The sequence below is a fragment of the Suncus etruscus genome, chromosome 1 (genome assembly GCF_024139225.1).
Source record: "Suncus etruscus isolate mSunEtr1 chromosome 1, mSunEtr1.pri.cur, whole genome shotgun sequence".
In the NCBI taxonomy this organism is placed as follows: Eukaryota; Metazoa; Chordata; class Mammalia; order Eulipotyphla; family Soricidae; genus Suncus; species Suncus etruscus.
In genome coordinates this window covers 156710127-156725320 of record NC_064848.1, presented here as the reverse complement: position 1 = coordinate 156725320, position 15194 = coordinate 156710127, and the positions used below count along the sequence as shown (strand labels likewise).

General features: G+C 41.1%; 1 protein-coding gene across 1 annotated transcript in view; it reads right to left on the bottom strand.

Annotated features, from left to right (window-relative positions):
• ZZEF1 (zinc finger ZZ-type and EF-hand domain containing 1) overlaps window positions 1-15194 on the bottom strand; it is a 146815-nt gene that overhangs the window by 88219 nt on the left and 43402 nt on the right. Inside the window, 6 exon segments of the mRNA XM_049782650.1 lie at window positions 1098-1270; window positions 1986-2086; window positions 3193-3408; window positions 5113-5224; window positions 9249-9397; window positions 10789-10880. Of these exon segments, the coding sequence (XP_049638607.1) occupies window positions 1098-1270; window positions 1986-2086; window positions 3193-3408; window positions 5113-5224; window positions 9249-9397; window positions 10789-10880 (843 nt within the window).

Sequence of the window (15194 nt, the reverse complement as noted above, 5' to 3'; positions counted from 1 at the left end):
ATTTATAAAAGGAATAATGAAATAAGCTTTAATATATTGTATCACTTATTATTTAAATACAGGCTTTAACAAGTTTATAAACCCAGTACTCTATTTGTTTTTTGTTTTTTGGGTCACATCCAGCAGCGCTCAGGGGTTACTCCTGGCTCTATGCTCAGAAATAGCCCCTGGCAGGCACAGGGGACCATATGGGATGCCGGGATTCGAACCACCATCCTTCTGCATGAAAGGCAAACGCCTTACCTTCATGCTCTCTCCAGCCCCTAGTACTATCTTTTTGTATTTAATACCAAAGTAAAGAAATACTTCTGTATAAGTAATCTAAGAAAATAGTTGCTTTCTATGTAATTAAAATTAAAGTGTATATACACATACCCTACACACACACTCTGTTAGGATTTATTCTGGCTACACCTGGTGGTACTCAGAGATTACTCCTAGTTCTGAACTTAAGGATCACCTCTGGATGGTGTGGAGGTCCTTAGAGGGTGCTGGGGAAAAATTCAAGTCAGTTGCATACAAGGCCAGTGCCCTGACCACTATACTATCTTTCCACCCCAAATAGCATTGTTTATTTCAGTATTTTCTGTCATTTAGAAACACAACTTGGAAAAGTTTTTTAAAATAATTTCAGTTACATTTGGTTTGTCCTCAACACTATCTCTCACCCTATTATATCAGGCTTATCTCAGTGTCTCAGTTAAAGACTGAATAGTTCTGTGGTGGAGGCCCAGCCAGGAGTGATCACTGAGCAGAGAGATAAAAGTAAGTCCTGATCATAGCTTGATGAAGTACACTGCACTCACTCCCCCACCAAAAAAAAACAAAAATAGAATAATATTTTAGCATCTATTCTCAGTATTACAAACAGTGAGGAGAAACCAGGAGGAAGCAGCTGATGAAAGAATAATTTCCTAAACCAAAATGATTCAGCAGATAGCTCCTTATGAATGGTCCCCTGAGCACTATATTCCACCCACCTAGATCTGCCAAATACAAAATAACTCAAAAGAGCATAAAAGAAGGCACTCATTATTCAAAGAATGTGGCCCCAAAACAAAACCAAAGAATTAAAGGAAAATTAACCCAACCCCTACCATCACATAAGTGAGAGTAGAGGTCCTTAGCAGCCTCCATTTGTCCAGAATTCTGGCTTGGATTCTTCTTTGTCCCCTCAGGGACAGCTGTCATATCTTTCTGCAGTATCGAGGAGCAGCTCTGAAGGAGCTGCAGAAGGAGGGTTTGGGCACAAACGCATTCTTCTCTTGTACTACAGAGAAACAAAGAACATCAGAAAGCAAGAATACAAGTTGCTTTAACTTTCAAAATTAAATGGCTATCTATAAAGGAGTCTCCTCTGGCAACTAGCTTGGTAAAAAGAATGCCAATGGGGGCCCAGAGAGATAGCACAGTGGCGTTTGCCTTGCAAGCAGTCGATCCAGGACCAAAGGTGGTTGGTTCGAATCCCGGTGTCCCATATGGTCCCCCGTGCCTGCCAGGAGCTATTTCTAAGCAGACACCCAGGAGTAACCCCTGAGCACCGCCAGGTGTGGCCCAAAAAACAAACAAAAAAAAAGAATGCCAATGGAGAGGAAGGAAGAATGGTAGAGTGCAAAGAACACTGTACAAGGTAGAGTCTGAATTTAAGGCCCTTTCTTGACTCTACTTTCTATGAGCAAGGAAATGGATTTCTAATCTGATTCTGCATCTGTAAAACAAGATATAATATACTATAATACTTGATCTTATTTTAAAAGATTATTATGTTGTTATATTATTATGTTAAATGAAAATATTTATGAAAGCACTGTTCAAATATTTCATAGATATGTGAGTCATTTTCAATAATCAAATCTCTAAAATCAAAGCATATCAATTGATAAAAAAATGTTTAAAAACATAGATAAAACTGCCCATTTAGAATAGCAAAATTCAGTGTTTTCAGTTTTGTTTATATTAGCACCTTATAACAAATTCTGACCTACTTTTGCTTTAATTTATTGTAAAAAATCCAGAAGATCTGCAAATCAAGACCCGCGAAGTCCAGAAAAGATTTATATTTTAAGCCACTTTCCTTCTGCAGCACCTAAAAAATTATAAAGACCAGAAAAAGTAAAATTGAAAAAGCCATTTAGAGAAAATTGTAATGGGTCATCTACTCACTGTTAATGTGATGACTCCACAAAAAATTCCATATAATTGAGCTTACTTTTACCCATTAAAAAGTCTGTAAGGGATTAATTTTGGTGTGAAACATCTTAAGATATGTGTATGTATTTAAATGAATACATAGAACATACACATCGATGAAGGCTCTGTCTTCACAAACACTACACCCAGAACTGATGATGGTTATTGTCTAGGACTGTAATACAGGATGTTTTGACCCTTCTATGCTTGTGGGCTAAAATGCCAATGAGACTAAAGGCTCATGCTACATCTAAGCAACTCTAACTCTCTCTCTCTCTCTCTTTCTCTCTCTACTAAAGGCTCAAGGTACATCTAAGCATCTCTTTCTTTCTCTCTCTCTCATTTACTATTTTCTGCTATAATAGGAGAGTTTGAATAACAATGACCAAACAAGTCATTTATAAATTGAGTAATCAGCTTCTAGATATGCCCTAAAGCAGACTGAAAGTCAAGAGTGGATGCTATTACTTATCACACCTGAGGATCCTTTAGATTCCTAAGATGAGCTATATCCTCCACAGTAATGGCTTCAAGAATCTTCCATAAATGAGTGTTTTTATTTGTGACCAGAGAAATAGATATAAAAATGCAAACACTTTCAAACCTTACATTATTTTGGTCCTTTTGATAAATGAACACATTTTACATCTAACCTCAATAATTTTGCTAGAATTTAAAGAAGACATAAACCCCATAAAACATGCTTTTCTCCCCAAATCTATCACTGGAAAACCATAGAGAAGACTGATATATCTTTAAAATCTACATATAGGTCTATTCTTGAAAACGTCTCAATGACCCTATACTGCTTACTAGTCTTGCTATCAGAGTCAAACAGGTCAGTCCCCCAGTCCTTCAAACATCACAGCAGCATGAACTACTGTGTTAGTTCATATTGCATATTTTCAGCAGGTTTTGATTTCACAATTCATATTCATGTCCCTGAATATTGTCACTCTCTTCCTCCAAATGAATAAAATCTAACAACAGACAAAACACTACCAGATCATGGGCAAGCTGCTGGATGAACTGAAGGGTCCTGAGGAGCAGAGTGGCTCCACAAACCCTCTCCTCTGAGTCCTTTCTGCAGTGGGCACAGACCACATTCTGCTGTACTTCAGCTCTTGCAGGTCGAAGGTACCCACTGATGCTCAAGCCTTGGACTCCCAAACGCTCTGCTGACTCCTGGCGGGTGCAGAGGAACTTCACCATCAAATACTAGAAAGGACAAGAGAGAGTTGAAGAGGACTCAGAAGCTGTGGATACTGAGTGAAAAGAAAATAAGATTTTTCTAAGAAAGTCTCCTCAAATATTAATAAATGGGGCCGGCGAGGTGGTGCTTGAGGTAAGCTTGCAAGCGCTAGCCAAGGAAGGACTGCGATCCGATCCCCTGGCGTCCCATACGGTCCCCCCAAGCCAGGGGCAATTTCTGAGTGCTTAGCCAGGAGTAACCCCTGAGCATCAAACGGATGTGACCAAAAAAAAAAAAAAAAAAAAGAAGAAGAAGATATTAATAAATTATTAAGTACGACTATACCTGGGAAACAAAATGTATTAAGTCTAACATCTACAAGCAGGAAACAATGTAAATGTGAATAAAGAGGCAGGAATGGCATCAATCTTCCTTCAAGGTAGAGAACAAGGTAAAAAAAATGATTTAAGTTTGTTCTAAGCCATCATGTCAGTCATTCTAAAACAGTAATCGGATTAGTTAAATTAGACAACACATTAAGGAATCACCTCAAAGGCTCCAACCGATATATATGTACTAGAAGATCAAGATATAACCTTTTCTATACAAAGGCAGACTTCTGTGAAAACAAACTGCTTCATACCGTGAACATTCCATTGACAAGGGCCTTTTGGAATACACTACTTTGATTACCTACTGTGAATAGTCCTAAAGATAACTCCTACTCATCTTAAGCTTTTAAGATCTGAGCCTGGATGATGAGACAACTCCCCAGGTTGAGTATAAACTTTTCACATGGGAGGCCCAGTTTTGATCCCTAGCACTACCTGGTCCTCTGTGCACCACCAAGAGCTCTGAGTACAGAACCCAAGTACAGAACCATGAGTGGCCCCATGCTAAACACTGCCAGGTATAATACAAAAAGAAAACAAAACAAGCTTTTGTTTAAGATTGAGTCTAGAGGCTAAAATATTTAAGTAGCCAGATTAGCCACTGTTTCTAACATAACTACCTCTTTCTCAGTCAGGCCTGTGTGCCTGCTAATCTCTAATGTCTTTCTCCACATATGTTGGCCTGAAAAAAAATGGCCTAATCAACTTTCTTTGTTTTGTTTTTTTTTTCGGGTCACACGCAGCAGTGCTCAGGGGTTACTCCTGGCTCCACACTCAGAAATCGCTCCTGGCAGGCTCGGGGGACCACATGAGATGCCTGGATTCAAACCATTGTCCTTCTGCATGCAAGGCAAATGCTCTACCTCCATGCTATCTCTCCGGTCTCTCAACTTTCTTCTTTAGTGAATAGGTCACCTTTCCTGGGAAACCTTCACTAGCCATGAATTCCAAGCTTGGTTAGTGTACTCTTCCATTAAATTCAAATACATCAGAACACATCACAGCTGTCTCTTCCACTAGAACATGAACTTGGCCATTACAATCATGACTGATGTACCAATAACCACTGGCAACAATAATAACTTAAAAAAAAAAAAAAAAAGAAGAGGAAAGGAGCAGGAACGGTGGCAAGGAACGGTAAAGTGCCTTGCTGGTGCTAGCCTAGGACAGACCCTGGTTTGATCCCCCAACGTCCCTTATAGTCCCCCAAGCCAGGAACAATTTCTGAGCATATAGCCAGGAGTAATCCTGAGTCACAGAATGTGGCCCAAACAAACAAACAAACAAAATAATAAGGGATTGGGCAAAACCATGAAGGCTATCCTCATTAACGCTTACTTTGGTAATTCTGCATTGTTGCAACTTGACAATTGCTTCATCCCAATCTTCTTCCAGCTCAAACCACCCAACAGGATCATCTTCTTCAAGGTCATCAGGTGAGCAACCAATTCTGTAAAAACAAAGATAACCACAAAAATATTTTCTTATTTCTAAACTTTTCAAGGGTCTAATGAACGAAGAATCATCCCAGTGGTATATATTTAACTTGTGTATATGGCCTTTCAATGAATAATGATTGAGTATAAACTTGGCTCCTCTATAAAATACATAAGGTATTTTATAGGGTGGTCATTTCCTCCCAATTTCTTAGTCCCTTCCTTTATAATGGAAACTATTTTCAGTCCCAAATATAATCTGTGAACTAAGGAGAAAATTTGCTCTTCTAGATAACTGGGCTTAAGTGAAAACAAACATGAAATTAAGGAATCTTAGAGAGAAACAACTTGAGGGTATGTTTCTGGAAAGATCCAATGGAGAAGCAGGTCTGGTTCCTAGGTTTGGGCCACTTGATTTGGGTCATATTCAGATAGTGAAACCCCAAAACAGAAAAAATTCAGTCATAATAAGCTTCATAACCTTTTCAATCTTTAAGAAATCTTTCCAGGGGCCAGAGAGATAGAACAGACCCAGGATCCCAGCATCCCATCTGGTCTCTTGAGCCAGCCAGGAGCGATTTCTAAGCACAGAGCAAGGAGTAACACCTGAGTGCCACCGGTGTGACCCAAAAACAAAAACAGAACAAATGAAAAGAAATCCTTCCAGAAAAGGATTTAATCTTCAATGCTAAAGAAGCTCAACTGTGGCTGGAGAGGTAGCTCAAAGGACTGAGGACTGAGTGGACAGGAGATCCAGGTTCAATCCCTGATACTTTATGGTCCCCTGGAATAACCATCAAGTATGGTGCTGAATGCAGTTTTGGCATATGGTCCAAAACCTGAAACTGGGCACTGCTATGCAAAAAAAATAAATAAATAAAGGGGGGGGCAGAGAGATAGCATGGAGGTAAGGCGTTTCCTTTCATGCAGAAGGACAGCGGTTCGAATCCCGGTATCCCATATAAAACCCCGTGCCTGCTAGGAGCGAATTCTGAGCATAGAGCCAGGAGTAAACCCTGTGAGCACTGCTGGGTGTGACCCAAAAACCAAAAAAAAAAAACAAAAAAACAAAAAAACTCAACTGTATGCCACTTTCTGTTTAATTGATACTTGAATTATATTCCCTTTTCAGAAATTAAATAAGTAAGAGAAAGGCAATTATTTGGGGGGGGGGGGATTGAGTCACACCCAGCAGCGCTCAGGGGTTACTCCTGGCTCTATGCTCAGAAATCGCTCCTGGCAGGCACGGGGGACCATATGGGATGCCAGGATTCAAATCACCATCCTTCTGCATAAAAGGCAAACACCCCACATCCAGGCTATCTCCCGAGCCCAAAAAGGCAATATTTCAATATGAGACCTAAAACTTTACATTGTTTAGTATGTAATATAGCCAACAAACTAAAATATACTCAGGTATTATATATAAATTAGGAAAGAAAATAAGGAATTATGGCAAGAAGAGAGAAAAGAATCTAGAATGTGTATACAAAAGAAAAAAAGGAATTGTGGGCCCGGAGAGATAGCACAGCGGCGTTTGCCTTGCAAGCAGCCAATCCAGGACCAAAGGTGGTTGGTTCGAATTCTGGTGTCCCATATGATCCCCCGTGCCTGCCAGGAGCTATTTCTGAGCAGATAGCCAGGAGTAACCCCTGAGCACCGCCCAAAAACAAACAAACAAACAAACAAAAAACAAAAAAAATTACCAGAGACTGGAGCAAATAGCAGTGTATAGGGCATTTGCTTTGCACAAGGCCAACCTGAGTTCAATCCCTGGCATCCCCCTTTGCCTGCCAGCAGGACCTAAGGTGGTTGGTTCAAATACCGGTGTCCCATATGGTCCCCCGTGCCTGCCAGGAGCTATTTCTAAGCAGACAGCCAGGAGTAATGCCTGAGCACTGCCGGGTGTGGCCCAAAAACCAAAAAAAAAAAAAAAAAAAGCTTAGCAGTATAGTACTGAATAAAAATTAAATAAAGGTTCCTGCTATCTCCTATACCTGTTAAATACAGTAGTCTAAATATCAAGTCACAGATTCAATTTCCTGAGTTTTAACTCATTTCCAAGTAATACAGTAAGAAAAATATGCAAGGAGTTGTCAATGATTTCAGCAGCTAAACTCAGCAGATTTGGAGACTTCATTTTATTGACTTGGAGAATACCTGTCACTGATATTCATTTCTCAATTCTGGGCACAGAGCCTGGAATAATCCTTGAGAGCCACCAGGTGTGGCCCAAAAACAAACAAACAAACAAACAAGCAAAACAAACAAAAAAATAAAGTCTAAACCCTGAAATGGAAAAAGACCTTAAAGGTCCAGTCCTGGAGGCCGGAGTGGTGGCACAAGTGGTAGGGTGTTTGCCTTGCACGCACTAACCTAGGGCTAATCTAGGACTAACCTAGGACAAACTGCAGTTCTATCCCCCAGTGTTTCATATGGTTTCCCAAGCCAGGAGTGATTTCTGAGCGCATAGCTAGAAGTAGCCCCTGAGCATCACCAGGTGTGGCCCAAAAATAAAAAAATAATAAAGTCCACTTCTTTCCTCACTCTCTAATTCTTTCACTACTCTCTACCTCATTTGAACCTGAGCAAATGGAACTTGTCACTTTCTTGAAGAACATTCCATAGACCTCAACTATCAGGTCTCAATAATGCTCTTCTCATCAATCAAAACATTTTCCTTCCACTTTTAGGTGGAGCAGAGGGGAGGAAAGAATGAGGGTTGGTAGGGCTGGAGAGATAGCATGGAGGTAAGGCATTTGCCTTTCATGCAGAAGGTCATTGGTTTGAGTCCCGGCATCCCATAGGGTCCCCCGAGCCTGCCAGGAGCGATTTCTGAGCATGGAGCCAGGAGTAACCCCCCTCCCCCACCCCCCAAAAAAAGAATGAGGGTTGGCATACCTGACTCTATTCAAGTGGCTACTCCAGCTCTTTATATAAATTTGTAAGAAGAGAAAGCTCAAAGGGCTGAGTGCATGATTTGCTTGTGGGAGTCCTAAATTCAATCCCTAGCAATTCATGGTCCCCAGAGTATTACCATGAGATGGACACCAAGCAGAAAGAGGATAGCCCTTGAGCATAGGTGGACAGGGCCTAAAATACAAGCCCCTCCCCCAAAAAAACATAGGGGGCTGAAAATATAGATAGCTTAATTACTGGACTAATTCACAGTTTTTGCATGAAGGAGGACTAAATTCCTCAATTCCCAGCACTGAATGGTTCCAAATACCTATCTTAGTAGGGAGTAGATAGGGGCAGGAAGGTTGGACTGTAGATAAATTTCCCAGTGACTAGATAAAATAAAAAATAAGGCTTTCCACATCTATCAATCTCTAAGTTTTTCCCTCTCTTTGGGTGATGGGATTTGAGATCAAACATAAGAACTCATACATGGGCCCGGAGAGATAGCCCAGCCGCGTTTGCCTTGCAAGCAGCCGATCCAGGACCAAAGGTGATTGGTTCGAATCCTGGTGTCCCATATGGTCCCCCGTGCCTGCCAGAAGCTATTTCTGAGCGGACAGCCAGGAGTAAGCCCTGAGCAATGAGCCAGGGTGCAGGGGGTAAGGCGTCTTTGCCTTGCCTGTACTAGCCTAGGATAGACCTCGGTTTGATCCCCGGCATCCCATATGGTCCCCCAAGCCAGGAGTGATTTCTGAGTGCATAGCCAGGAGTAACCCCTGAGTGTCACTGTATGTGGTCCAAAAAACAAGAAGAAAAAAAAAAGATTCTTAAGATTGGAAAGCTAGTTAGGAATTAAAGCACTTGCTTTAACCCACTGATCTGGTTTGAATCCTCAACACCACATAGTCCCTGAACACTGCCAGGAATCACCCCTGATCAAAGAGTCAAGAATAGTACTACTCTGTGTGCCCCCAATTTCTCTCAGTGCTCCCCAAGTATACACCTTTATATAAATTGCTAACAAGCATGAATGTCCATGAGAATAGGGTAAGTTTCACTTTTCCTATAAAGATATAACCTATTTTGCCAGTAAGGGAATTTATATATTACTAACAATATTTTTATTCTGCTTCTCACCTTCCTTTTACAAATTGCCTGAATTCCTGAAGCTTCCATTTGTCATATTTTTCAAATCTTTTGAAATGTTCTTCTGCATGAAATTTATCAGATGATGAGTTATAAGCAAACACCAATCCACACTGGGCACCAATGTCCCCACGTCGAACCTAGAAAAAGAGATCTAGATAAAGTACACCCAAGGTTCACACTTCTATGGCATTTGTGTTTCCAATTATTTTTTAAGCTGCTTCTCAAGAAATGACTTTTTATAGTTCTCAATATTTATATTCACACCATTCAGAGATTTTATTACTCATCTATGTCCCTGGCCTCTGTTACAGGTCTCAAAAAGAGCAAATAACCATTAAATGTTCAATGAAAAAAACAGACTTGGGGGGCTTGAGATATAGTCTAGTGGATATGGTGCTTGCCTTGCATACAGCCAACACATCTTCAATTACCAACACCATATATGGTCCCCTATTTCTTATCAGGAGTGATCCCTGAGCACAGAACCTGGAGTAAGCCCTGAGCACCACCAGGTATGGTACCAAAATAAAAATAAATAATTAAGGGTCCAGAAAGATAGCATAGCTGCCTTACATGCAGCTGATGCAAGACAGACTGTAGTTCAAATTCTGGCATCCCATAAGGTCCCCTGAGCCTGCCAGAGGCAATTTCTGAGTGCAGAGCCAGAAGTAACCCCTGAGCATTGCCAGGTGTGAACCCCCCCCCCCAAAAAAAAAACCCAATAAGTAAAAAAAATAAATAAAACCCAGTATAAAAAAAAAATAAATAAAAAAATAAAAAAAAAAAGGGGCCGGGAAGGTGGCGCTAGAGGTAAGGTGTCTGCCTTACAAGCGCTAGCCAAGGAACGGCGGTTCGATCCCCCGGCGTCCCATATGGTCCCCCCAAGCCAGGGGCGATTTCTGAGCACATAGCCAGGAGTAACCCCTGAGCGTCAAACGGGTGTGGCCCAAAAACCAAAAAAAAAAAAAAAAAAAAAAAAAAAAAAACCAGATTAGACTTTTAAATAGCAATTCTATTTTGTTTATTTGATTTTGAGGCCACACACAGCAGTGCTCAGAGATCACTCCTGACAAGAGCTTGAAGGACCATATGCAGTACCAGGGATTGAACTCCAGTTGGTTGAATGCAAGACAAGTATTCTACCTCTTTGTACTATTTCTCTAATCCCTATTTTTTGGGGGTTGGGAAAGAACACCACAGCAGGTCTGCCGGCTACACACAGTGATGTCAGAGAGGCCAGATGGTGCCAAGAATGGAATCTCGGTCTTGAGCTACAACTCTTTGAACTTTCTAGCCACCTAAAAGGAATTCCTATTTTTAGCAATTGTAGCATTGGGGTTGAAGTACAGGGGTTAAGGTACCTGCCTTGTATGCTGCTGACTCCAATCTGATCCCTAGCACTCACATTCCTGAGAACTGCCAGAAGTGATACTAGAGCACAGGTCAGGAATAGCTCCTGAACACCACAAATCAAACAAGCAAAAAGAAGTATCACTGCTTTGAGAAGGTAGCATGAGCATTATCATACCACAATTCTGATCTGTGTAACTTGGAAGGCAGATTCGGTTCCTGTAGAGATAATAGTACTTGCTCTGGTTTTTCCAGTCTCGGTAAGAAAGCCTATATAAAGAAAAACTAAATTAGAAATACTGATGCATTTGTTATAGCCCTATCAACTAAGATCAATAAAAATAAGCCATATTCTTAGAAATCAGGCAGGGGGTAAAGATGCTACCTAGTACTTTTGTGAAAAGTGAATATTTGGACAAATGTAACCCCACTAATAAATCTCCTAGACAGTTGATCACACAAGCCAGATTCAAATTCCTTCATTTCAGTCTTTGAAAAGAACCTAATAAAAGTATTAAAAATAATTAGGGGGCCCGGAGAGATAGCACAGTGGCGTTTGCCTTGCAAGCAGCCAATCCAGGACCAAAGGTGGTTGGTTCGAATCCTGGTGTCCCATATGGTCCCCGTGCTTGCCAGGAGCTATTTCTGAGCAGACAGCCAGGAGTAAACCCTGAGCATCGCTGGGTGTGGCCCAAAAACCAAAAACCAAAAAAAAAAAAAAAAAATTAGGGCCAGGGATCAAAGCAATACAGACCTCAGTTAGATTCCCAGCAACCCATATGGTCCCTAGAGCCTGCCAGGGGCAATTTTTGAGTGCAGACACAGGAGTAACCTCTGAGTGCCGCTGGGTGTGACCCAAAAACAAACAAATAAAAATGGGCCAGAACAATAGTACAGTGGGTAGGGCATTTGCTTTGCACATGTTGATCCAAGTTCTGTCCCGCACCTCATATGGTCCCCCATGTATTCCACCTGAGAGCAGAGCCAAGAGAAACCCCTGAGTACTGCTGTGGTCCCAAAACAAAACAAACAAAATAGTACATAAATAAAACCTTTGTGGGGGGCCAGAATGATGGCACAAGTGGTAGGGTGTTTACCTTGCGCTAACCTAGGACGGACTGTGGTTTGATCCCCGGCATCTCATATGATCCCTCAAGCCAGGAGCAATTTCTGAGCACATAGTCAGGAGTAACTCCTGAGCGTCACCAGGTGTGGCCAAAAAGCCAAACAAACAAACAAACAAAAACACCTTTGTGCTACCTATTTTTATTTTACCTATTTTTAATTAAAAAGAAAGGGCAATCTAATTGTAGTACAGTGCATTTATTTGACACTATGCCCCCCTCTCACCAAACTGATTCTCATGCTACATCGCAAACTTAAAAAAAATGAATAAGCAGGTTGGAGTGATAGCACAGCAGTAGGGCATTTGCTCTGCACGTGCCGACCTGTGATGAACCCGGGTTTGATCCCCAGCATCCCATATGGTCCTCCAAAGCCTGCCAGGATCAATTTTTGAGAGCACAGTCAGGTTCTCTGATGTGCTGCTGGGTATGGTCCCCAAACAAAAGAAATTAATAAGCCATAAGCTTCCACTTTAGCTATACCAACAGCCTGAGTAGTCCTTTAAAATACCAGACCAACAACATGGATAGATATATAGGAGGGCCTTAACTATTAAAAGCCTTGCCTCCCTATATTATCTCTCCATCTTTGTCTTGATTCACTTTGCATATATCTACATTGGTCAGGACGTTGGTTCAAATCACTGGCAGATGATTTCCTGACCTTATAAAAGATCACTCCTAAGCAAAGAAGAGCCCCTGACAACTGCTGGATATGCCCCAACAATAACCCCTTCTCCAAATATACAATAAATATCAAGCCATGAATAGGGATGTGGCTTAAGTGATAGATAGATCATATATGTGAGTTAAGAGTTCAATCCCGGCATCAGTGGATGTGGCTCTAATAAAAGCTCATGTACAACCCCCATGACCAAAAGTGACAAAAAACAAATACCAGTGACAAAAGCTCCTACTTCGATAGGGTGTAAGAAACAAATCATTCCTCCAAAACCAATAGTTTGCCTGTGAAGACTTCCCTGTCTTACTTATCTCCTCAGGTTTATTTTTTCAGTAGAGTAAGACTGAAATCTAAACTGAGTTGTTAAGAAACAAACAGTAGGGGCCGGCGAGGTGGCGCTAGAGGTAAGGTGTCTGCCTTGCAAGCGCTAGCCAAGGATCAGGACCGAGGTTCGATCCCCCGGTGTCCCATATGGTCCCCCCAAGCCAGGGGCAATTTCTGAGCACTTAGCCAGGAATAACCCCTGAGCACCAAACGGGTGTGGCCCGAAAAAAACAAAAACAAAAACAAAAAAATAATAAATAAATATAAAAAAAAGAAACAAACAGTAATAGTGGATGGTGAAGGGAAAGACTAGAAAAAACAACATTTATGAGACTGGAGTGATAGTACAGCAGGTACAGTGTTTGCCTTGCACACAGCTAACCAAGTTTCAATCTCTGGCATCTCATAGTGCCCAAGCCTGCCAGGAGTAACCCAAATAACCCAAGTGCCGCCGGGTGTGGCCCAAAAACAAACAAACAAAACTAAATTTGCTTCCTTCCTAGCATCCATTCATATCAAAATAACAAACCACAAATAGACTTACAAAGCCAATTCAGTCAAGTCAGGAGGAAAGCAGGGAGTTAAATATGCAATTCAAAGACACAGGTGAATAATAAATATTCAATAAATAAATAAATAAAAATAATAAATAATGCAATAAATAACATTTACATTTCAGTAAATATTCAATATTCAACAAATATTATAAAAATATAGTTCAATAAATAATAAAAATAATAAAATATTCAAATCATATCAGTCATAAAAGCTTGCCTATATTCCTAATAACTGCAGGGATATATATATATATATATATCATGGGGCCAGAGCTATGGATGGCACAGTGGTAGGGTATTTGCCTTGCACACGGCTGACCTAGGATGGACCATGGTTTGATCCCCCAGCGTCCCATATGGTCCCCCAAGCCAGGAGCAATTTCTGAGCGCATAGCCAGGAATAACCCGAGGATCACTGGGTGTGGCCCTCCCAAAACAACAACAACAACAAAAATATGTATGTTGTAATTTTTTCCACTTTCCTCCAAAAGATGGGGGGTAATGACTGTGCTTCTTATGAAGTGAAAGCCACCTGGAGCTGAAGCCTAAGTGCAGGACTTTTTTTTTTTATATTAACAAAATGTATTTAAAAAATGTTTTTTGGGGGCCGGTGAGGTGGTGCTAGAGGTAAGGTGTCTGCCTTGCAAGCGCTAGCCAAGGAAGGACCGTGGTTTGATCCCCCGGCGTCCCATAAGGTCCCCCCAAGCCAGGAGCAATTTCTGAGTGCTTAGCCAGGAGTAACCCCTGAGCATCAAATGGGTGTGGCCCAAAAAACCAAAAAAAAAAAAAAAAAGTGTTTTTTTGTTTTTTGTTTGTGATATTAAAATAAAGAGTTAGGTAAATGTGTTTAACCAGCTGTTGGCCAGTATATTGTAAATACTTCAGCCCGCAGACTGGTTGTTCCCAGCCACTGTCTCCTGGCATATCTTGTTTTCCTCATCTAAAAACTATGTATGCCTATGGTCAGGTGCATTTTATAGAGTAAAAAAATACGGTGTTTATATTATGGGCCCTGCAATGAAATTTGGCACCTGAATTTTTATTGATAAAAGGGACATCTACAGGGTTGTTTTGTAGAGAATTATTTTAGACTTATTGTTAACAAACACTAAATTTTAATTGTATTACTTGTTTTGAAGTATTTGCAGATGAAAGCCGCTTATATTGTCAGGGCAAGAAGCAACCTCTTTGCTTTCACATCAGTGTAACTTGTTAAACTGTTAGCATTCACTAAACCTATCAGTTAAAATGCTGAAGCAGCGAGAAACTATAAGGTATGTGTTTAAGATCTTTGAAAAATTAGTGACTTCTAAGGTAGTGAATTCCTTTTTTTTTTTTTTTGGTTTTTGGGTCACACCTGGCAGTGCTCAGGGGTTATTCCTGGCTCCAGGCTCAGAAATTGCTCCTGGCAGGCACAGGGGACCATACGGGGCGCCGGGATTCGAACCGATGACCTCCTGCATGAAAGGCAAACGCCTTACCTCCATGCTATCTCTCCGGCCCCAGGTAGTGAATTCCTTAGGGAAAATATGGAATAGGAAGGTTTTCAGGGGACCAGGAATAAAAGAAGAGCCATGGGAATTCAACTCAATGAGCTAAGAGCTAAGGCCACTGACATCATACCAAGTATGGGAGGCATTTCTTAATCTCTCTCTGAATCAGTACACGAAGGACAACTGGATTTTAGGGGCCTATGTTGTTCGTCTCCATCTCATCTTTTAACAGCTGTTAAAGTTGCAGGATTGAAGAAGCAGGAACGTCCTTTCTCTTCGTGGTTAAGTCAAGCCTGAACAGGATGGACCCCTGAACATTTAGCTGACTCAACTTACAGAATCAGGGCAGAATGATCATCCTGATGTACCAGTTGACAGTGTAGCTGCAGGACAGCTGGCAAAAC